The following is a 25,567-nucleotide window of genomic DNA, read 5'->3' as shown; positions in this document are numbered from 1 at the left end:
GTTTTCTCCCTCTGTGGTTGAACATCATCTCAGTTAAATTCTTAATTATTAGTTGTCTTAAGTTCCATTTAAACTGAGATGATAGGAGTGTTAGAAGTGTTTACAGAGTGATGTATGTGCAGTGACCACTGTGAACTCTTTCATGATGACGTCTGCATCCAACTGTCTGCAGAAAACAGGATATATATATATATATATATGTATATAGTACCTTCTAAATTTCATTTGATCCTGTCGGCTGTTAGCAGTAGACACATGTAGTTTCACTTAGAATTAGAAAAATATTGGTCAGAAATGAAAGGCACGTTGGGGGAACTGAAATGACTCAAATATGTAATGTTACATAACCAAAAATAAGGTCTCTTCATCGATTTTCCTGCATAGTAGTACACTAAGGAGAGCCCAGGCTGGCAGGTTTTTCTCCATTTATATTCACTAAAGGCTGTACTATGCTGCATATAAAAGAAGATAGTTCTACATCTTCTGTATTTTGCAGTATTTCTGGCATCTCGCTGTCCTGTATGGTCTCTAAAATACCATATTGTTTTTTAGGTATTCGGAGATGGCCTTGGTATAGCAATAGTGGTTTTAAATAAATGAGAATGTCTCTGCTGTTACATGAATGCTTGTGACCAGGAGCATATGATTACCTGGGATGACTGTATTTATCATTATTGCAAGCATGAAACTTCTGTACACTTCAGACAGATTGTAATGTCTTCTAAATGACTGCGAATCTATACAGAAGCCAAAAAACAGAAGGCAGTTTTCCTAAACTGAGATAAATATTTTTTAATTCTGTGCTATGCTGCATTTTCTTCAAAATCTGCTTATGTGATCTGGGGACAGAAAATGTCTGAAAAGTAAAATCTTTTCAAGTACACAGAGGATTGATTTGCTTTTCTCTATGCATCCCTCCCTATTTTTCTTCTATACTGTTTCTAATTGCACCTGAAACCTCAGTACTGTGAAGAATTTCTTAATTCACTTCTAGGTTTGCAATAACAGGAACAGTTTGTGAACAGGAACTGCAGAACAGTTGTTGAATTTTTTATCTTTGATTTCATACCTTTTCATCCTTGGATTTAGACTAAGTAGAAAAACATTTATGAATTGAAATACCTTTGTATTTTTTAGGATGTACTTCTATTCCTTTTTAGAGATAAAATAGCACATTAAATTTCTTGTTGTTTGGTGTTCATTTTTCTTTTTTTTTAAAAAAGAAGTACAAATTAGTTATAAGAAAGAAACTTGTTAGTTCTTTGCCCCCTAAGTGGTGTCTTGCAATGGTTGTTTATGTTTTATCTCCTTTTTGCCAGTTAATGAAATATTGTTTGAAGTAATTACAGCTGTTGGAAGTATTAAATACCTGACTCCATGATCTGCTAGTTCTTTCAATGTAAAACATAGCGTACAGTAAACATACATTGTTTAAGTGAAATGCAAAGAATTAAACCAAACATATCCATAGGTTTATACTGCATGTTTATTTATTTATTAAGTGGGAGTGGTTGGTGGCACCTATGAAAATGTTTGTGTTGAAATTAAGTAGTTTAAGTTTTGGTTGGCAAGAGAATCCTCCTGACTGCAAGAGATAACACAAATAATAGACAAAATTGCTGTCGACTAGCTGCCCTTGCTTGCACTTGGATTATTTCTGCCACTGAGCACAAAAGATTTTTCCATTAATCTCCTTCTTATATTTTTCTTTTGTTATGAGGAACAATTCATCCATCTTTGCCAACTTAAATAAGTAAACACAAGGTTTATCAGAGAGAACAAAACAGTGCCAAGAGATCTGACTGTAGTATTAAGGAATAACGCACAGTGTGCTTTATATATTCCCAAAGAAGTTAAAGGTTTAAAACAAATCAGTAATGCAATACAATATAATTAAAATATATTTATTTCATTTTGTGGTGCCACAATTTATTTGAATATCTGGGACGGAGGGCACTTGGAAAAAAAAAAGAGTCTGACTTTTTGGAATTAGAGGAAATTTACCTTTGGAATTTACCATTTAGTAGCCATGTTTTCAACAAATATGGTGTGCCCTATTGACAAGAGATCCAGATTGAACCATAGTCATGTTTGTTATTCAACTTTACTTTTAAAATGAAACTTCAGTGGTGTTAATTGTGAATATCAAGAAAATCACTTATATTTATTGTAGTAATATGTTAGCATTGTGACATATGTTAGGAGGCTTGTATTTTTATTTTTTCTTTAAATAAAAAAAGAAAAAAATATGGTAAATTTCATACATTTTAAAGAATAATAAAAAAATTATTGGTTTTTGTTCCAGTCCTTTAATTTTGTAAGTTAAAGTTTGTAGTAAATGCAACAGCAGAATGCTTTAGAATTTTTTGGCCACTTCTTCATTTTCACCCTCCTCCTCAACTTGTATTTATTTTGTTTCAACAGAAACATGACCTCAGGTTCCAGTTCCTCAATGTTACTACATTTTAGAAAGACTTATGTTGATATTTATCTAACTTGACAAAGCTATTGAGTAATGGGAATTTCATTCCATGGCATGAAATGTGTGCAAATGCATCATTAATTTTCTTCTAATTATTTAATCTTTTGTCCACTGTGAGATAGAACATGCCCTGGAGATAGCTGTCTCCAAGATACACTTCTATGCAGTTACATAAAAATATTATTCAGTTTGAAAGGAGAAACCCAAGTCATTGCCACCAGTGCAGGAAGGGCCACAGTCTTTGAATTTAACCACATTATTAAACATGATGAAATCCACAGGAGAGAGCCACAGGAAACCGTACTCTTTAAATTCCATTGTTCATGGAGCAGTGCTTTATAAACTGTGTTGACTGAGATTTCCAAGTGCAGCAGATCCTGCTGGTTTCTTGTAATCAAGGGAATGTGATTGGTTCTGTACGGTCTTCTTGCGTCATCACATACAAAAGCTAAAATGAGTAAAATAACTGAGTGAGAGTTTCAAACTGACAAATGCTAATCATCATCTTAAAGCTTCACAGCAGATGACAAAAGCCTTGTCTTTAATTTTGAAATGTATTTTTTCCCAGAACTTGTTCCCAAACCTCTGGGTACAGTGATGATGACTGGGTTAACACATCTTGCTGTCTGAAAGGAGCTTACCAAATCTTCTTGTTAAATGGCAAATTATTAATTGCTTGTTATTGCTCTGTAGGAAGCATTACTTTTCTGGGAACATTCTAATGATTTGTTGGAGTTGGGGCAAGAAGTAGAAGGAAGGAATAGCGCTTGAAATAGACAATCTGTGAATAGCATCCCTTGTTGCTTAACTTTTTCTCTTAAAGAAACTTCAGAATCCCTTCAGTTTTTTGGTGATCAGCACCAATACATGAAGAATCAGTACTGCTCTCATCTCTAGGCTTTTTTTCTTAAATACTGTTGACGAAGTAACATTTACTGTTAGTTGGCAGTTTCCATTTGTGAGTGGTTTGTGCTTGAACATTAAACAGTGGATTAACATGTCCTGCTCGGTCAAGGCTGTCGTGTATGACTAGTCCCTGGGGAAGCTTTTAGCACAATAACTGCACCTCCATAGAAAATGTAAGTTTATTGGATTTCACATACCTTAAAGTTAGAGTAGAAAAATGTCAGATGTTTTGTGAGCACCCTGTGTGTGTCGCAGTAAAGACACCTAGAAAAAAGATGCTCGTGTTCACTGTTTTGAAATTCTCTAGTCACTTTACTTGCTGTCTAACATATAGTATTATTTTAACTTTTCACTGCTATCTAAAAGAAATCTGTAACTGACGGATTCAAGACACTTTCAAATCAGCCTGTTACTTTAGTATTATGATCACATTATGTTGGGTAGACAATAGCTAAAATTACTTATTATATGCTATAAAATTGAATAGAAATTTCAGTACACTTTTTCCAGTTATTGAAGAATATGTCCATGTTTTGTTTTTTCCTCAAGGCTTTAACTGAAGTATAACTGCTCTGCATGCTTTTGTGTTGCAGTTGTATAGAGTCCTTGTATGTACTAGATGCTACCTGGGTGACTACCCATCTCAGTTCAGGAAACGTTTATTCCTTTAGACGAAGGGGAAAGGGCAGTCCTCAAAAGGAAACGTTTAGAGTCTAAGTCAAACCTAAAATCCTGCCACCTAGCAAAATATTACCACGCCCCATCTAGTCATAAACCCATTTTTGCTTTTTTTCTGTTGGAACAGTGACTTTTTAAATGAATTTCATGATAAAAAATATTAAATAAGATGGTTTTTAATGAAGTATGTTAGAGTTTTATACACATTTTTCTTTAATGGTGTATACAAGGGAGTAAACACTCAGGGATCATCAAACAGTTCAGTCACTTCATGTGTAATTAACATTAGGAATAGATGTAAGAGCTTAGATTGGGAATAGGAAGAGTGGAAGCCCAAGCATTTTACTACCAGAGGAGAAGAGGTATAAATTAAGAATATCATGAGCAAAGAATATTCATTAATTAGGAAGTTAAATCTTTCAAGGCCACAGGAAGTCTAGAAGATGGGTATGTATTATACAGAAGTGGAAAAGTGTAATGAAGATACTTACTGAAAAGTTACAAATACAAACTAAAAAAACCCATTATTTTCATGAGCTGTTTGTAAAGAAGAAATAAAGAGGTACTTTTAAATTTAAAAGTTTTAGTCTTACAAAAAGTAAAATTTTAAATTATACGAGATTTAGTCATATTTTCATTTTTAAAAAGAAAATGCATATTTATGAAACTCTTGATTCTTTCTGAGTAGTATATATTTACATATTAATGCATTAAAAACATTATGGGTTTCAAAGTAATAAATTATGCAGTAAGATGTATTTTTACCAAGATCATGTTCATGCTAAACCTTATGTATGCTCATGTCACTTTAAAAAATAAAAACACTATATCCTTATAGTCAAAGATTTCTGACTTCTAAAAGTTATGCTACATCAGGTATATGTAAAAATAGAACTAGATTCTTACTACCTGATTTAGTAAATAAAATTGATAAAAATTCTATGACCTATTAATAATAACATGATGTTTGGAAGTATTTTCTATGAAACAAACAAACAAACAAAACAGGTGAAATCTCTGTTTCATTTTATCTCTTACCATGTAGCATCTAATTACGAAAAGTGATACATTTGCTGTCAGGTATCAGCATTCATTGTTTCCAGTGGTAACACGTGAACTGAAGTTCTTAGTTTTCCCTTCCCACAGTATTGTATGAGAGCCTGAGTGCACGGTCTCGCCATGCCCCCTGGGCTCATGCAAACAGTATATCCATGGCCAGATGCCATGGATAGACACAGACAAGGGAACAACACCTTTGCAGTCGCCCACATGACACAAAATTGCTCATAGAAATCACTCTATTGGGTTTGTTTTCCTTTGCTATCACGTTTAAAGTGTGCTGGCAGATCTCATACCCAGCTGCCATCATGCCTGTATTCACTTGGGTCTCTCCTGGTCCTGAGACCCTTAACCTCTGGCATCTCAGATGCCTCTTGTCCAGCTTGTTGGGTAGTACAACCTGAAGTTTGTAGAAGCGTTACACGAGTGTACTTACGTAGGTCTGACCACTTTGAGCCCAGACCTGTGGTCTCTCTGGTAGATGACCTTCAAGACCCATGGTCTCCAGTATTCAGCTGCCAGGTCCTCCTTGTCCCAGTTGCCAGCTTACTCTGTCTCAAATTTGCCAGTATGTTTAAAAAGACGTCCCCTCACTGTAAAACTCCAGCCCCAGGAGCTGCCAGCTCATGGGATTGGCTATGAGTTTTAGTTAAATATATAGATATATGGTTCTTTAATACTTTGAGATAGCATTAAGAGAATAGGCCATGAGCTTGTTCCCAAGGAATTTCTTCATTAATTTAGGAGAGTAAATAAGGGGACTTGGCCAAAGTTCAAAAGGACACCACACAAGCTAGATGAAAATGTTCCACAATACTGGTTCAACATATACTATTAATCTACAACACCCAAGTCAAAATCCAACCAATTCCACAACACTTCAATCAAGATCCAACCCCTCCAGCTCCAAACCACCCCCAAGCATCAAGAAAGGAGCAAAGAATTAGAAGCAGAGGGAGTAAGAAGAGAGAAGGAGAAGGAGACAGACTATATAGCTACCACCAAAGCCTTGTAGAAGACCAGCTCTCACAAGTCCAAGTGTCAGGGCCATGACACTAGGCAAACACATGCCCATGGTTTTATCTGCTCTGGTCCCTATGGCCAACCCCTCCAGGGGGGTTCTGTGACCCACCAGCCAGTCTGGGGTTCCAGACCAGGATGAGGGGCAGTGTCCTCACTGTCCCTGCCAATTTGAGCCTGGCTTAGGAGCTGTAGGAGGTGTGATGTATTATAGTCTTCCCAGGCAGTTTGTGGCTAACAGCTACTCCGGGGCTTCCCCATGTGGGCTCCTGGGGTCTGCCATGAGGGATACAATGTCACCCCAGCTCTGTGAGGTTTGACCCATCCCTCCCTCTCCACACACACACACACACACACACACACACACACACACACACAAACACTCCCCACAAGTTGGTTCTGACCCAATAATAACTGGTCTGGTGTCTAACACTCACACACACAATAGAGAACTTAGAATTTAATAAGGAGAAGAGACAGGTTACAGTGATCACTTGCAGGAATGTATTGACCAGGAGCCTACTTACTTGCAGCTCTCCTGTTTATTCTCATTTCTTATTTTCTCGCACATATTTCTCTCGGTTTCATCTCTCTGTTCCTTCAGCTTTTCACCTAAAGAACCTATTAAAAATTCCAAGGCTGCCTAAAACCCACCATATTTCCATGAAAAGTTTCACAGATACCCATAGTTACCTTCCTCTCCAGCAGGCATTCTCATCAGTTGGAGTTCTGGTTGAAGCTCTTGAAGGTAATCCTTGAGCAGTTCCTGTTACAGCTCATTGATCAGTCTCCAGAATTCTGGACTTTGTTGCTACTCCTGTTATCTCCATTTTGGCAACTTTGTTCATTTTACCACTTCTATTTCTTGCCTTTATCTTTTATACTGAATAGCTGTTAGCAACTTATTTTTACAGAAAGTTTCAATTCAGATTAGAAGTATTCCTTTTTTTTCTCCTCGTTTTCTTCTCTCTTCCTTTCTCCCTTTTGGAATTCTGCTTTTCTGTCTTAAGTGGCTCTTATTCAAGTGAGTTGTTGATGTTTTTAGAGAGGAATGAGTAAAGTCCTGGAAATGCCTGGCTTTTCTCATTCTAGTAGATGGTTTGGTTCTAAGTGCAGCCCACAGTAGTGTATATTTTCCAGTGACTGGGAATTACAGTTCAAATGTGTCTGCTAAATTTTCTGTGTCACAAATACCGCATACATTTCTACAGGATACTGTTGCTTTATCAGAGTCTGAAACACTATATCTAAAATATGTTCATGTGAAATACATTAACAATGAAATAATTTTTTTCTTTCTAGAACCAAAATTGCAATTTCAGCCACCACATCAAGTACAGCACAAAGTTATGAACACAGAACAGAATGGCATCAAAGAGAATCATTCAAGACACATTTCGCGCAATGACACGAGACAACTGAGGAACGAGAAACCCCCTCGTTTCCAAAGGGATTTTCAGAATTCAAGACAGGCTTTGGAAAGTAGTGGGTTACCAAGAAACAGAGGTCCCGAAAGGCACAGCTCTTTAGAACATTGGACAGATGAAAAAAATAAAAGTGACAGACATTTTCCTAGAAATGATAGGCCAAGGGATTTGAGTTATCCCATAGCCACTCACCAGAGTGATATTACTTTCAAAAAAAGAGATAACAATATGCAAAACAGAATAGGAAAAGGAGTGTCTTTCACAGAATTCAAGGAAAACTCTGCTACTCAAGATACTACAGACAACAATAACCAGAAACGTGGGAAAAGGGAAAACCAAACACACAATTCTGAAAATTTTTGTGATAGGAAGGCACGAACAATAAGTAGTGAAACTTTTATGGTAAAAAGTGAGCAACATTTTGGTGTTAATAATGACTACCAAAATCCCAGCAGGACTGATAATTTTAATACTGTACCAAATGGAGATACTGAGCATCATCAGAAAGGAAGACGAGTAGGACCTATCAAATCATCAGGACCTGCTACGATCCCATCTTTCGATGATAAAATGTTGTATTACAACACCGGTCCCAAAAGAAGAACTGGTCCCATAAAACCAGAGAAAATATTAGAACCATCTATTCACATGGAGTATGGAAAAAGTTGGAGACCAGGGGATGAATGTTTTGCTCTTTATTGGGAAGACAACAAGGTATGCCTTTGCCAAATGAGAATTACCTCAAATTGTACCACTAATGTTTTCTTACGCACTTGTAGGAGATATTTAGCACACTGCTACAGAGACATTGTTCGTAGGTGTGCAGTGTGCTTCTTGGATAGCTCCGTGGTCTATTTTTTATATTTGTGAGATATGTCACTTATATTCGTATTTTTTAAATGCTAAAATCAAGTCCTTGTTTCTCTCATTTAGGTGGAGTTTAGGAAGACTAAGCTCCTCACTGAAGCATTTTACTTAAGTGCCAAATATTTGAAGGGATGAATATGGATCTAGGTGCTCATGTTCTTTGCTAAGGAACAAAAATAGTCTTGAATGGTAGATGTGTAATGCCTTTTTCTGGAATAAGTCAGCATGCAACCTTTAGTAGCTCAAAGGAAGCTCAGAGTCTGCAGGAACGGGGCTGTTTAAAAAAACTCCCTCTTTTAATTTCAATCATTACAGAAAGGAAACAGCAAAAGGCTTAATTTTGATTAGCACTAGTAGACTATTAGCTGAGGAATTTGTGGAACAAATGATTTATGCTGCATGATAGTTTTGTTTTACTGATATTTTAAAAGTTTAAATACTTCCTTTTCAGCTATTTTTCCCATTAATAAGATTTCTCTTGCAGCAGGACACTTTGCTTTCTTCTCTTTTGCTAAAAGAGTTTTAGACTCTTTTGTTTGATTTGTCATTATCTGTTCAGGAGTTCTCTGTCATTCTTCTTGGGCAGTTTCTTTAGTTTTTGACTCTTTCTGATAATCTGAGAAGGGATCTACCTTAAATATTGTTGTTCTTTGAGTAGGTCCTATTCACACTTTTTTTGGTCTTTTTTTTTTTTACTGTCTATTTTTTATGTTATTTATTATAAGTGGTTTTCCTTCTGTTGGTCCACCTAAGCTCAGCCCATGACTTTTTTCTCTCCTTTCCTTGTATGATTAAAACAAATGATAAACCATACACGTTTTTTGGTAGTGTCAACATATAGTAAGTTGACTCTCTTAAATAGGAATTTGTAGCTTGAGTGGATGGATTAGTGTGAAGTATAATGGCATATTATTGAATTGTTTCCTATTTTGAGAAGCATACTTGCATTACTGTGAGATGAGTTTTTTAAATTCTGGAAAGTAAAAACTTGCAAAATAAATACATACGAGGTTATCCCAGACTGTTATCTGAAGAGTATTCATCACATTAGAAGGGGTGTTGTGGACAGTAATTAATTTCCTGGTATTTATAATAAATGCTGCTGCTCACATCTAGGGCAATTTTGATATGTGATGATACAATACAGTACTAAGCTTAACCATGTTAGGGGGCAGTGATTTCTTTGTGTTCACTAAGATAGAAGTGATTGAGTATCTTCAAGAAAGCTATATTTGCATAAGTGTAAAAAAAATCAAGTTTCGTGTTTAGAAAAAGTACTTTTTGAAGGGGTAGTTTTATAATATTTTTGTCATATTTTATTGTGTGATAATTATGTAAGTACATCCAGTGTATATGGCTGATAAGCACTTACTGATATGTGTATTTTAAGTAAACATCTTACGGTAACACTTCTCTCTACACAGCAGCATTTGTGTTAGTGATGGATTTGTTCTGCTTTCAGAGAAATGAAAACAAGTCTTTTAAATGTTCAGTCTACTTTGGTAAGCTGCATATTTTCTCAAGGAGTGTTCTAAATACATTCTACCATACCCTTGCAGTCTACCTTGTGGAAGTTTAAGATACCTGGTTTAATATCGGGTACAAATTTAATTCAAAACATAATACTGTCTAAGACTAAGTATATATATACACAGAGACATACGTATATATGTATATGAAAAGGTAATTGAAAAGGTAATTGTTGGCTGTTTGTGGTATTTCTGATAATATTTTATGACCTTTGAAAATTTCTCTTTTAAGTTCTACCGGGCAGAAATTGAAGCTCTCCATTCTTCTGGGACAACTGCAGTTGTTAAATTCAGTGATTATGGAAATTATGAAGAGGTGCTTCTCAGCAACATCAGGCCTGTTCATGCAGACACATGGGTATGTCATAACAAATTGTATTAAAAATATAAACTACCTAGTCTGTACAAAGTATGTAACTCTTTAGAAATTAATGCCTACTCATGCAAAGAATGCTACTTGCATGTGTAGAGAAATAGTTATGCGAATACATGAACAAAATCTCAAATTTTAGTTGTCTATATGAAACTTCGTAGAAGTGTATGATGATGTGGTATTCTTCCTGTATAATAAATTTCAGTTGTATTGTTTGAAAATGAATAATTGATCTGTCAGCCAAACAGTTTTGTGCATGTTTTTTTCTCTTAAAAGTTGTTACTTTATTCAACCCAGTTTTCTGTTTTATTTCATATACATTGTATGTTGTTCTGTAAAGGTTAGGAAGTAGTCTTTAAAATACATGTTCTGAAGCTTTTTACTATGTGTGTATGTATGACAAAAAATAGACATCTGTATCACTTTATTTTGTATCATGATTTTATTCTTGTTTCAATGATTTCTTCTTCTTTGCCAAATATCGTGGTAGATGTCTATGCCTCAAAATGTGTTTTACAAAGTTTAGAATGTATTAGCCTTGTGGAAATTGGAAATTTCAAAAGGCTTTATTAATCAATGTCATGGATACAGAGATTCATTTTGATTTAAAAAAAATACTAGTATTACACAATTCTTTGCTGTTTACTCTTATTATAAAAAGCTGCACGAAAAACCCCAAACATATTTGCGTATTGATTCCTTAATGATGAGTTGACTGTGTTAATTTTAATTTCTTACCTCTTGGTCATATAGCCATGCTACTACTGCTGCAGAGGCTGAACAGTCAACTCCTGTTTCCTGCCAGTGGTCTCTTGACATGTACTGTTGTCTGTAACTCTCAGATGCCCTAATGACCTCTGAGATTGCTTTTTTGTACTTAAAAAGATCTTTGAAGTTCTTCCCAGCTGATACATTGCTGTTTCTATTAAAATTTACCCTTTTTTCCCCTTCTTTTGTCCTGCTAGCTGAGCTGTAAGGTGCTAGTTACTTACTGTATGATTGTACTTACTTTGACCCTTTTTCAGGGTTAATAATCAGCCTTTGGTTTTGATTATAGTTTTGAGGAGTGGCTTTTATTTTACTTTAACCCTCTGAAAGTTATCTCTCACAGTCTAAGAACTTGGACTAGTATTAAGTTGATCCTAGTAGTGAGGTGCCAACCTGAAGCAGTGGTCATTTTCCCTGCCTTTTCTGCCTATATCTGACCACGTGTTCTTCCTCATCCCTCTCCTCGCATGTTGGGTCATCAGTCATGTAGCCACAGGATGAGTTGAATGAAATGGACCACTTTTTTGTTCCCCCCAGACTGTTTTATTTCACAGTTAGTTTGTTAAAGCTGACACAAAATGGTGGGACCATGTATGGAAAGGGCATTCTGCCACTAAGTAGTGTAATCCTAGCATCGTGCTGCATCCTGATCGAGTCATTGAGGCTTCCTCTGTTGTTACTGGGGACAAATGAAGATTTTCCAAGGACTTTCAGTCCATTTAGAAAGATACCCTTCTCAAGGTTCTTTGAATTGCATTCAAACATTCAAACAACTAGATTTTAAATAATTACACAAGATAAATAAATGACAATTGTACATCTTCACAGTAAACAACTTTTCTATGGTTTTGATTTTTTTCTGATGAATTACTGTTTTGTTGCTAGAAGGTCCTCGCAGCTATAGGATTTTTGCTGAAGAAAGTTAATTAGGACCTTGCTCTTCACTTCTTTGTGTTTGGATACTAAGTCTAGTCCTCTTTTATTTGTAGTTCTTTGTCACCCGTTGGAGTCATGCTCTGATACTCAGGTTTGTCTTTTAAGCTGAACACTGTTGGTCAGTTCCTTTGTCTCAGTGTTCATACTAATATATAAATGTAGATGGCATGCATAAATGCAAAATGAAGTTCTCATGCTGCTTAGTACTTAATTCTTTGACGTAAGATTTAAGTAACTTTATGATATTTCCTTGTTACAAGAGAACAAAGCAGATTTTAAACTGACTTCAGTAATTCTTTCATTGATCAATGTTGTCACCAATGAACTTGCATTGTTGGAAACGTTATGGTGATTTTTATTTCAGTCCTTCCAGATAATTTTCAGATAGCTAAGTAAAGCCCCCTGGGAAAATGTTTTTGCAGGTGCTGGGGTCCATCAGTGCTGGTCACTTTTTAAACGTTACCTCCTAAGGGCACAGGAGCAGGCAATTCCCAAATGTCAGAAGTCAAGCAGACAAGGCAGAAGGCCACCTTGGTTGAATAGGGATCTTCTCTTGGAAATAAGGTGAAAAAGGAAGGTATATGTCCAGCAGAAGCAAGGTCAAGTGACATGGGAAGAATTCAGAGATGCTGCTTGCTGGTCTGGGGAGAAAATTTGTGCAGCCAAAGCTCAACTGGAGCTTAAGGTGCCCAAAATGTGGGAGACAATAAAGAGTTCTTTTAAATATATTAATGGCAATAGGCAGTATAGAAATATCATAGTCCTGTTACAGGATGAGGATGGTCACCTCACAAACAGGGACAGAGACAAGGCAGAGGTGTTTAACACTTTATTTGCCTCTGTTTCTGTTTTCATCATGGATGATGAACCAAGAGGGTCTAAGTGCCTTGAGCTGGAGGACCATGGCTATGAGAATGATCAACTCCCAGTCAACCCTGAAAATGTGTGGGATCTGCTGCTCTAGAGGGATCCCTGCAAATCTGTGGGGCCTGATGGGATTCATCCCAGAATGCTCAAAGATCTAACTGATGTAATTGCAAACCCTCTCAATGATTTTTGGGCGGTCTTGGGAACCTGGAGAGGTCTCAGCTGACTGGAAGCTGGCAAGTGTCCTGATTTTCAAGGAGCAGGACCCCAGAAACTACAGGCCTATCAGTCTCACTTCAGTGCCTGGTAAAATCTTGGAAGAGATTATTCTGTGAGGTGTTGAAAAACACCTAGAGGACAACACAGTCATTGGTCACAGTCAGCATGGCTTCATGAGAGGGAAGTCCTACTTGTCGAACTTGATTTCCTTCTGTGACAGGGTAACCCAGCTAGGTGATCAAGGAAAGCCAGTAGATACAATCTTTTTGTGCTTTTGCAAAGCTTTTGATACTGTCTCACACAGTGTCCTTCTGGACAAAGTGTTCAGCACACAGCTGGATAAAACATAATGAGCTGGGTGAGCAATTGGCTCATGGGTTGAGCCAATTACAGAGGGTAATGGTGCATGAGGTGACATCAGACTGGAGACCTGTCACCAGTGGGGTTCCACAGGGCTCCATCTTAGGCCCTGTGCTCTTCAAAATCTTCATAAATGACCTGGATGCAGGACTAGAAGGAGCACTAAGTTTGCCAACAACACCAAACTGGGAGGAGCAGTTGAATCCCTCAAGAACAGAAAGGCCCCTGCAAAGAGACCTCGACAAATTAGAGGACTGGGCAGTCACCAGCCATATGAAGTTCAACAAGGGAAAGTGCTGGATTCTGCACCTGGGATGGGGCAGCCCTTGGTATACATACAGACTGGAGAATGAGATGCTGGAAAGCAGTGCCACAGAAAGGAACCTCGGGGTCCTGGTCAATGGCAAGGTAATTATGAGTCAGCAGTGCCCTGGCAGCCAGGAGGGCCAACCGTGTCGTGGGGGCATCAGGCAAAGCATCGCCAGCCGGTTGAGGGAGGTGATTGTCCCACTCTGCACTGGGGCGGCCTCACCTGCAATATTGTGTGCAGTTTTGGGCACTGCAATATAGGAAAGATATTAAGCTATTAGAGAGAGTCCAAAGGGGGCAATGAAGGTGGTGAAGGGCCTTGAGGGGAAGCCGTATGAGGAGTGGCTGAGGTCGCTTGCTCTGTTCAGCCTGGAGAAGAGGAGACTGAGGGAAGACCTCATTGCAGTTACAACTTCCTTGTGAGGGGAAGGGAAAGGGCAGGCACTGATTTCTTCTCTGTGGTGACCACTGACAGGACTTGAGGAAACAGTATGATGCTGTGTCAGGGGACGTTTTAGGTTAGGTATCAGGAAAACGTTTTTCACTCAGAGAGTGGTTGAGCACTGGAGCAGGCTCCCCAGGGAAGTGATCGCAGCACCAAGACTGTCTGAGTCCTAGACGCATTTGGACAATGCTTTCAGGATCATGGTGTGATTCTTGGTGTGGCCCTGTGCAGGGCCAGGAATTGGACTTGATGATCCTGATGGATCTCTTAAAGCTCAGCATATTCTATGATTCTAAGTCTTTCTTAGCTGTCTGTATTGAAGACTTGTTATTAATGTAGAAATATATTGTATGTTAGCCTTGATGTCCTGGTATTGCCAGTTTTTCAGACTCCTTTTTGAAAGACTTGTTGACGTTGAGAAAAGATTTGGGAAACTGACTTAAAGGCGTACATTTAGTCAATTTCTTAGAATTGATTGTCTTTACTGTTTGTTTCAGCACACTGTTTGGTAATCATGTGTTGAATTTAATTCTTTGTCCAACAAATAAAAACTGATGAAAATATACCACTGGGAAGAAGGGAAAAAAATGGAAAAGCCAACTGTTGCTCAACTAATCAGTTGAAAAAATAGCCAAAGTACCACAAGGACCTTATTTTGATGATATGACCTATTATTTAAGCACCTAAGCTTCTGATCTGCTTTTTGCAACCTTTATAATTTTAAAAAATAGCAAATTAATGAAAATTCTTTACATTGTTCGTAGGTTTAATATAATTTCATTTTCACTTCATCTTCTACTAGTTAACTTTCTGCTCTCTGTTCCTGCTGTCTCTCCAATACTGAACCGCACTGCATTAGTACAAGTTTTGTTGTTTTAATGGGTTTTGGGTGGTGTTTTGGTTTGGTTTGGTTTTTTGGTTAGTCGAGGGGGTTTTTTTGGTCTTTTTTTTAAATTTGTTTTGTTGTCTTTTCTTGACTGTAGATTGAATCTGCCTCATATTCTCAGGGTTTGTGCTTACCACCTTAACGAAAAAAGTATAACTAGATGATCAGGACTCCTTGATAATTGATTGTATACTGTCCATTACCCAGTTTGCCCAGAGTTCTTGTAAGTTTTCAGTCTCTCTGACACCTTACATGCAGCTCTTTATTCTGGTGGCTAGAAGTATAGAAGATAAAGCTGAGTTTTACATTAGGTAAACCAAAAAGCTAGTGGGGAATTTTTTTCAGTAATCGCATACAATACCAATATAAATATATTTAAGAACACTAAAACTGTTTATTTTTTTCTTAGTGCCTGAAAAATATGTCTTAAGTATGCAGTTCATAAATATTTTTAATAATAAAATTACATTTGGATTCCACTGTTCTAGAGTTCTTATTAAGTGTCTTGTATGTAACACTACAATACTGTATCCCTCTAGTTCCCTCAATGTAGCAGGGGTCACTTAATGAAAGTATTATAATCCAAATAAAGAAAAAATCACTGAAAAGCCATTGTAGAAATAAGAACTGTTTGTTTTTTCTTGTAAAATATGTAAAATTATGCTAACAACGGAAAAGCATGGAACGTGAAGGACTTTCCTGAATCTCTTAATTTGTTCTGTGGAAAAAAAAAATAAAGTCAAGATAATACTTTAAACTCTAAGTCTTAATTTTATTCTCTAATTTGTAGGATTTTTTTCCTCAATAAATTATGAAAATTTGTAGCCTAAGTGTTCGTTGTGTGACGTTTTTCCCTAAAGCCTAGTAAGTCCTTACTCTGTTTTCAATCCTCTATTTCCTTAGTCTTACGATAGGCCTTTTCCCACCCCATTTACACTACAATTGCCTTCTTGTTTTGTTTTGTTTGTTATTACTGTATGAAGGAAATAAAGATCATAGTGTTCCCTATATATGTTATGTAGTTTCACCTATAAATGTTATGGTCTTATCTGATTACTCTCAAAACAAGCTAGAATTCATATGAACTCTTTGCTTACAGTATTCTAATTACTCTAAAAATTCTAATTATGAAGTTTGTAGTTTAGATTAGTTTCCTCTTTCTGTATCTTGCACTGTATTTCTGCATAAAGATGTAAGAAAGCAAAAATTATTTTTAAGGCATAAGTATTATACATATTCCTAGTTTTTCTGTAATTTGTTCTGTTCAGTGGAGACTGAAAATCCACTTGGCAGCTTTCCTCAACTCATTCCTTCAGGAATGAATGAGCTGAGGAAAGAAAACAGCAAAGGATCTTGGATTACAGTTAATTCATTCTGGCAGACATTTGAGAGCTCAAATTCGATATCTTTGTGTCTTGCACAGAGCTCTAAGAGCTTCTACATGTGTCGAGTTACCTTAAAACTATAATTCAGGTCTTGCTTATACCTGTCCCCTGTTTCAGGTAAGTGAAGACTCCCCTGAGTTTTCTGAACGTGTTTGAACCTCTCTCCAGCAATGTAAAGAGCAACTGAAAACCGCTAAATGGCAAAGGCTTACAGCTGCCTCTTTAAGCTGGGGAAGACTTTTGCCTGTATGTTTTATGGAGGTTTTAAACCTTATTCCGGTGTCTTTATTTATGACAGGCAAATACCTCCTTGAAGGATTGGGTGCCATTTCTTTATGACTCTTAAGCCTTGAAGGCCTCGGCACCACACTATGGTCTTTTCGTGTTGTGGGTCAAGCAGGAAATCTTTCCCATTGAATAATTAAGTAGGTGCAGTAGACATATGTGTGTTGGTTGGGTCTCTTATCTAGCTTCTGTCCTCACTGACTACACTAAAACCAAAACTGTTAAAAGAGAATGGTACAGTCTACTTGATCAGTTCTAAGATTCCTGTAGAAAAAATGTCCCTGAATATTGCATCAGAGAAGAACTTGATGTCTTTAATTCTTTGTCTTCTTTAATGTTAGGAAAATCTCTCGATTAATTTTACAGTTCATAATAATTCAGTGACTCAATTAATTAATGAAGGCTGAGTATTTTGGACTGCTCATCTTCCTGAGTGGTGGTGGATATTTATTGAAATCCATCTAAAACATTATTAGTGTGAACTTAGTTTCCACAAAAGGATATAATTTGGCTTTATAAAAGCAAATAAGACACATGCAATAATTTTGTTGGGATGTGCCTTATTTTTCATCTCATCAGTATGTTGTGATTTCAGTTGCCTCTGTCCTGCCAGGCTGAAAAATTGCTTTTTGGAGTCTATCTTAAACTTTTTTTTCCTTACCAGAGACCTTTTGTACTTACTGGAAATATTGCCTCAAATTCCATCATGTCTTTTGCAGAGCATCATCGTATATGCCCTACACACAATTAACCTTCAGGTTCTGTCAGGATAATTCTTTATGTAATTTATTTATTTCCCCAGCCTTCTTTTGAGGGGCATTATTTAGAGACAAACATTGTGGAAACCACTTATCCTGTTAATCTGCTAGTGTTTTTCTTTAGCACCTATATCCTGTGAGAAACTACATAGTTTTTCAAACTCTAGCGTGTTGTATTCACGTTGGAATATAGACATGTTCACAATTTGACTCTGAAAGTTACTAACCCTTAGCAGAAATGTTATAAGTGACATTGAAAGGTGGTTAAGGAACTGCATTTTGCTTTTTCATAAACTAAAAGCAGGTATATTTCAGTTGAGGAGATAATTTATACTAAGTGGGCATAAAACTGGTTTTCTATTTTCTGTCTGTATCGTTAGGCATTGCAAAATATGTTTGAGTCTTCAATTTGAGCTTTTTTTATTCATCAGACTATGAAATTCTATTGCAAATTATCACCAGCTGTACAAGTTGGATTAGGAACACATTCTTCTTGGAGTTTATAGTTATTGAAAATAGTTGGGACAGTTAAAGCAGCACACTCGGAGCATTATGCTTGTCCCCTCAGCCCCTTGTTATTAATTGTAATTGCACACAATGATGAATCATTATTCGGGGCTGCATGTGGGCTCCTTAGTTCGTTTATTTTGAGAGATACTGTTTCTCACTAAATACCTTCGTTTAAAGTGACTGCAGTTTTATTTTGAGATAACATAGCTTAACCTGGGTTTAGTATTGTTTTTGATCCTGTTCTCACGTGATTAAAAGTTCTTCAGATTCTCATTTTGAGAATTCTGAAGTATTTATGCTTGGATTTCCCTGTATTGCGTGTGTTGGGATTGAATATGTTGAGTAAGTAAAAGAAGTTTGTTGTGTAAAAATGTCTGGACTGTTCTTCTCATTGCTGTTTTCCTGTTTCCTTCACCTTTCAGTGTTCTGAGTTTGTCCACATTTCACTGGTTATTTCAAAGGATTTTAATTAAAGAGGAAATTGGAGGAATTGGTGTAGTATTCCTGACTGGTTGCTTTCTAGGCAAGAGACATGATACTCTTGGCTGGTATTGCAGAAGAGAACCTCTGACAAATATAATCTGTAGTGGGCTATGTGTATATGATACCAGATCTTACTCCTCCTTCTGTATACAGTGCATGTTGAATAGACGCATTCTTTAATGCACTGAAGTTTCCTTGTACAGGGATGGTTAATATCTGGAATGCTTGAGGGTTTTTTTCCTTGTTTGATGACCTGGAAGTGTTATCAGTAATAATATCTGCAAAAAAGAAATCTTCTGTAATGTAAGAACTAAAAGAAGAAGCTGACTCTGAAGGCATACTTTTTTTCAGAAAGGTGATTTGTATTTCCTCATAAGTGTTAGAGCATAGGGAATTATTCTTTCGGGGTTTTTTTTTGAGACTGGGAGATTGAGGGAGTTGGTTTGGTTTTCGTGGGGGTTTTTTCTTTGTTTGTTTGGTTTTGGTTTTGGTTTTTTGTGTTGAAGAGCTCTTTGCCAAAGGAAATGCCTTTTTCGCTAATAAGAGTGAGAGCTGGTTAATAAGAAAGTAATAAAGGTGATAGCTATATAGAGGGTGGTTTTTCCCATGTTTTATGCATTTATTTTGTATGTCACATGTTGAAGATCAAACATGATAGGATCTTCTAACTTTATAACTTGAGACATGCTGTTATGCAGGAGGATATCAGGGACTATCTCATTGCTCAAAAAGATTGTTTCAGATTCTCCCACACTTATGAAGCCCATTTATTGGTGGTCGTTTCTTTTTATCATGGTGTGGGTTTTTTTTAGTGGGGTTTGTTTGTTTATGCGGGGGTGTGTGTGTGTGTGTGTTTTGTTTTGTTTTCTGTAGTACTTAATTGGAAATGTTATTTCTGACTTCTTACTGAAAATATTGAGAGCTTATTTCATATAGGTTCATGATGATAAAGTATTTTGCTGAAAAGGTTTATATAGTTATGTAATAGTATCCTGTTTCCTTTTTGAATTTGTTTCTGGCGTTCATCTGTTTTCTCATCTGGGCATTTTTGTTCTCTCCCTAGACTGTATTTGCTCATATAGGACTTCCAATGGCATACAGAAGCAAATGAAAGCAGTAGTGTTTAGCTATTGCAGTAATCTTTGTTCCTTTTCTGACGGAGCTCCTGCAGTGGTGTTTCAATGTAGCTCTGCTGATGAGCATTCTTGAGTGCTGGGATGGAAAGTAAAATTTTTTTCAAGCTATTGGATGCAGACTTGTGAGGTTTCCCTTCTTGCTTGCAATCCTTTTTGACCCATTCCAGTCTCGCTTCTTTTGCCTGTGCACATAATCAGCCTCCTTTTGCTGTCGGACACACATCACGTTGTGTCAGCAATCCTCGCTGCTGGGCGTTTCAAGGTCCAGCCGTTGGAAATTGCATCGTAAGTCCTAGAGTTTCATCACTGTCTGGGGAGAGAAGTTTAGTCCCTAGTGACAGAGCTGAATCTCCCACAAGTCCAGGCCAGTTAAAGGAGGGAGCTACTCAACAAAGGTTCATCACTCAACCTGGAAATGGACTTCCCCCTATATCAAAGTGGGAAGTACTGTGAATTGTGAGTAAATTGGTTCTGGAGAGAGGTTATTATGCTGTGTTTTTACCTTCTTACACATGGAAAATTTTGTGTTTTGTTTTGTTTTTTTTTTACTTTGTTCCTAACTTATTACCTCATTCTGTGTAGATATAAAAATTGTTGAAGATTGGATATTACAGATTTAGAATAATAGAATTGTTTGAGTTGGCAAAGACCTTTAGGATCACCCAGTCAAACCATTTACCCAGCACTGCCAAGTCCACTGCTAAACCATATCACTAAGTGCCACACCTACACATCTTTTAAATCCTTTCAGGGATGGTGACTCAACCCCTTACCTGGACAGCCTGCTCCAAGGCTTGGCCTCCCTTTCTATGAAGACATTTTCTAAATATCCAATCTAAACCTCCCCTGGAACAACTTGAGGTCATTTCCTTTTGTGCTATTGCTTGTTACTTAGGAGAGAGGACCAACCCCCACATTGCTACAACCTTCTTTCTGGTAGTTGTAGAGTGATAAGGTCTCCCCTGACCCTCCTTTTCTCCGGGCTAAACAACCCCAGCTCCCTCAACTGCTCCTCATAGGACTTGTGCTCCAGACCCTTCACCAGCTTCGTTGCCCTTCTCTGGACACGCTCCAGCACCTCAACGTCTTTCTTGTAGTGAGGGGCCCAAAACTGAACACAGGATTCAAGGTGCAGCCTCACCAGTGCTGAGTAGAGGGAGATGATCAGTGCCGTGGTCCTGCTGGCCACATTATTTCTGATCCAAACCACGATGCCATTGGCTTTCTTGGCTGCCTGGGCACACTGCTGGCTCATGTTCAACCAGCTGTCAACCAGCATCCCCAGGTCCTTTTCTGCCAGGCAGCTTTCCAGCCACTCTTCTCCCAGCCTGTAGTGCTGTATGGGGTTGTTGTGGCCAAAGTGCAGGACACAGCACTTGACCTTGTTGAACCTAATATAATTGACCCCAGCCCATTGTTCCAGACTGTCCATCTGCAGAGCCTTCCTACCCTCCAGCATATTAACGCTGCCTCCCAACCTGGCGTCATCTGCAAAGTGACTGATGGAGCACTCGATCCCCTTGTCCAGATCATTCATAAATATGTTAAACAGAACTGACCCCAGAACTGAGCCCTGGGGAACACCACCTGTGATCAGCCACCAACTGTTCTATCCTGTAGCAGTATAAAAGGTTCCTAATGCTTTTAAGCATATTTTGCCCATGATCATTTTTTGAACTTATTACAGAACTTGCAGGGTGACATGGTCCCTCGGTTGTTTTTTTTTTGTTGGTTTTTTTTAAGTCATGGTTATTAACTAAAAGGTGCAATTCGACCTATTTTATTTCAAAATGTAAAGCATGTGGGATATAAATAATGTAGAGGTCCTAATTTTCAAGTTAAGATACTCTCTCTTTTATGGGGCTGAACTGTGTTGTCTCATGGACAGTTTCCCTTAAATTTTTGTGTCTTCACTACCTGTATGCAGTTTTGTTTTGGTTTTTATTTCGGAGTTGGGATATATATCTGTTTAAAATTTTCTCCATATTTACTGAAATACCCATTGCCATGTTTAACTTCCTAATATTTTGTGTGTGTGTGTGCAGTTATTCACAAATAAATTCACATAGGCTTTTTTTTACTGAATATACATCTCCCTGTGTGACTTAGGGGATTCATATGTCAAATCATGCCATGGGTCAGGATATGCACACGTCCTTCTTTTTCACTTAAAATGTCACCAAAGCTCCCTTTTTCCCTGTTTAGGTTTTGGTAGTGATTTTGTACCCTATCAGGAAAGCATTAGATAATTTCTCATAGCATGCCTTTCTTTCTGAAATTTTTGTTGGCAGGATTTTCTGTTTACATGCTAAAAATAAGTGATACAGCAAATACTTCCCCCTCACCCCCTTCCATGGAAGAGTATAGTTTGGTTCACAAGTGCACTTAGTGCAAAGAAACTGAATTTTTTCCAAGTCTATGCAAATATTCTTTTTTGCTATATGTTTAGGATAGTCTGTATTACTATCCTGTTCAAAACATTTCCACTTCCACTTTATGGCTTTCTTCTTGCTGAATTGAGAAAACCCTATGTGTCTATTGGTTGTGTGTTAATTTTTATAGAATAATTCACTGTAGTGCATCCACTTTTATTTTAGAAATTGTTTGAGAATAAACCTTTAAATATTTATAGTTTGATATTGATACTGCTCAGTGAAGAAGGTTTTACTGATAAAATGGATATGGTCTGAATGGTTTAAAAATGTATTTGTAAGGAATTTTTAAAATTCATTACTTTTTCCACACTTGAAACAACGAAGTACAAAGAAACGTCTGATTCCACATTAACTGTTGTGTTGCTTTTAGTTGGAACAGATTAAGTACAGAATAATTTTCCATGCCCATCCATTTATTTTCCATTTCTTGATTTTTTTTTCTGAAGAATCTACAGATTTTCTGTCACTTACTATCTAATGATTATTGCTTCACTTGAAAGTCAGGATGTGTTATGGTTTTAACAGAATAATTTAAAAATTATCTGATTTTGAAGCTCAGCTGCTTTATATTTTCAGCAGAGGAAAAATGAGGTAATTCTAATTAAAATAGTAGTGTATGTTAATTTTTTTTAGGATTACCAAATAATTTTATTATAAATTTAGTATCTCTAATTACTGTGTAATAAGACATTAATTGATAAATTGCTGGTCCTGAAGAATGCTTTGTAGAATTTTACAAAAACTGGCTAGAAAATGTAAAATTATTTGACTTTTGATGTTTGGTTAGTGAAAGTCAACAGAAAATATTTATTACCATAAATTTACTTCAGATGCTAAATAAAAGACTGCTCGAGGAAGGGTCATCTTGAAATTTGGAAAATGCAAAAGCATCAGTTGTTATGGTACAGCTTCATGTGACCTAGTTTTACATACCGTAGTTAGGAAGATATTTTCTTGTGGCCCATGTGTGTTCGGTGGAGAAAAAGGCATACCCTCATAAGGGTCATTTCCTTTTTCTAATTATAAATAAGGGAAACAATGGGTATATGTTTTATTGTTTTACTGTTCTGTATTATTTTTCTAAATGACATTACAGCAAGTTTGTTGTAACAAATTGTCAGTAACTGTTGAAATTGACTGCGCTCCTCTATTAGGGAAGCAATGAACTGAATTTCTGACTTGCATAAAAGGCTTTGTACGGAGCTTGAAAATACATTGTAGGGTTTTATTTGTATAGTACAGCAAAATCTAATAGAATTTGAGAAACATTAAAGGAGAGAAAGATGTCACTAGTATAGTAGATTAAAAAGTTTTGTAAGTGGGTAGGAATTATCCTGGCTGCACACAGAATGGCAACAAACAATAATTGTGCAGTTGCAGTTCACGGTCTTAGATGTTTTTAGTAAATCATACAGTACCATATACAGTAAATCAGTTGTTTCCCTTTAAGGACAATTAAATTTGCAGTAAATTTTCTACAAGTTGCTGTAAAACATTTGACATTTCCATCACCAGTCTTACATAGTTTACTGTAATGAAGCTAAACCTAAAAACTTCAGCAAAGCTATTGATGGTTTTGATGTAAAAGTTAAAGCAGAATTACATATGGAGGACTATACATGTAGCATATACGAGTTTATATGCATCTGTATAGTACCTGTACTAATTATCTAATGCTTGTAATGTCCTATATGCAGTGAGGTGCTTATTGGATCATGATTTTCAAGTAGTAGAAGAACTTGTATACCCTATAAATCCTTTACAATTTTTTATCCTGCATATCCTTTACAGACAGAAGATAATGCATTAATAGGGCTATGAGTTTATATTAATGATCTGATGTCAGTGAGGGATCAGCTGTGTACAGGTCTAGTAGTATAACCTTGGTCCTCTCATTCATAATTTAACTCAGAAATTTGAATGCCCACAGGCCCACTCTAATATAGATGTGTACTGTGGAAAAAAAAATAGAATTGTGAGCATCTTCAGGCTTACGAAGATTACTCTGGAAGATTACTCTGTGAAAGGAACTGATATTTTAAGTAACAAACCTAACTTGCAAAGAAAATTGATCAAGAACAAATATGTTGAATAATTCTGTAATAGACACCTCAAAAAGCTTCTGTCACAAGGTCAGTACTTGGTTAAGATCCTTGAAAAATCTATTTCAGTCATAATTTCCCTTTTACTTGGAATTTTTACACCTCATTTGATAGTAATTTTTGAAATTATGGCCCAAAGCCACTCTGAAATTGTGTAACTTTAAACTGTTTTTTCCTCCCCTACAAAATCCTTTTTCATTCTTAATTATTGGGAGTACAAAGAATCCAGATAAAGTAAAAGTTTAAGGAAATACTGTAGGCACTTCAGCCAATTATTTTTTTCCTTGCAAATATAGGATATATAATATATTGCATATAAAATAATTACATTTAGCGATTTCTAAGACTTGTGAATTTCTCATTATGGACATAGTATAGTTTTTCTCTTTGTTTTTGTTTTTTGTTACATCTGGAATATCTTGCAATCTGTTTTCAGTTGATACAAGCGTGGGTAAGTAGAAAATGCAAAACCGAAAAAAGTACTCAAGGAGATCAACACTGGATGATTAGGTGAAAGAAGCAAATTTTAAGAAAGGAATTCAACCAGCAAAAAAGAGATCACTTGTGTTTTAACAGCAGGAGGCTGCTGTTGGCAGCATAGTGGGCAATGCAAAGAGGCACTAAATCTGGATTATGAAATAGAATTTGAAATGGTCATGGAAGTAAAGGTCACTTTGCAAGGAAGCCAACACTCTATACTGAATCCAGCAAGCTCCCCATGCATTGAGTGTGTGGGTGAAGTTAAAACTACAGCTTAAACTGGAGCAGTGGTTTGACACTATTGAAGTGGAAAATGTCTTCTGCTTTCTTTGCCTTGCTGCCTCTTCTTTGTCCCACAGTCTCTGGCCCCACTCTGCTTCTTCATGCCTCCTTGCACAGGCCTGAGTGCTCATCTCTTATTAGCCCACAGAGAGCTATAATTGAAAAACCTTAATAGAAGGACCCAGTGAATGGAGCAGAATTTTCCATTTGTAAGCAGTAATAGACAGAGGTAACTAGTTTGTAAGTGGCAAAATGCAGGAGCTGCTCAGCTGTGGCTTGCAACTGCATCCTAAATATATGTGAGCACAGCATTCAGCAAAGCTTTTCTGTCAATGCATAACTTCTGTCTGGCTCTTTAATGTAATCCAGCTATTTGTTGTTCTCAGAAGTTATACAGTAAGTATTCACTGCAAGGTCTGTGTTTAAAAAGAAGAGTTTCTAAACAGTTTTTTTGAATGCACTGAAAGAGGTCTTGCAGTTGAAATGAAATAAGAAAACTTTTAATGAAGTATACATTTACTCTGCTCTAATATTGTTAATTTTAGGAGTAAATTGGTTGTTAAAGTATTTTAGATGCTGG

The 25,567-nt window shown here is 36.8% G+C and overlaps 1 protein-coding gene across 4 annotated transcripts in view; it reads left to right on the top strand.

Moving 5' to 3' along the window:
- Window positions 1-25,567, top strand: part of TDRD3 (tudor domain containing 3) — a 98,337-nt gene that overhangs the window by 63,570 nt on the left and 9,200 nt on the right. For all 4 annotated transcript variants that reach the window (XM_027750588.2, XM_039381542.1, XM_039381541.1 and 1 more), the window contains 2 exons: window positions 7,448-8,286; window positions 10,201-10,326. In XM_027750588.2, the coding sequence (XP_027606389.2) occupies window positions 7,448-8,286; window positions 10,201-10,326 (965 nt within the window). The remainder of the gene's footprint in view (window positions 1-7,447; window positions 8,287-10,200; window positions 10,327-25,567) is intronic.

Source organism: Pipra filicauda, unplaced genomic scaffold (genome assembly GCF_003945595.2).
Source record: "Pipra filicauda isolate LSUMZ 115617 unplaced genomic scaffold, ASM394559v2 scaffold22_size4397567_pilon, whole genome shotgun sequence".
Taxonomy (NCBI): Eukaryota; Metazoa; Chordata; class Aves; order Passeriformes; family Pipridae; genus Pipra; species Pipra filicauda.
Note: the sequence above shows the minus strand (reverse complement) of the source record. Positions and strands in the feature narration are given on the sequence as shown.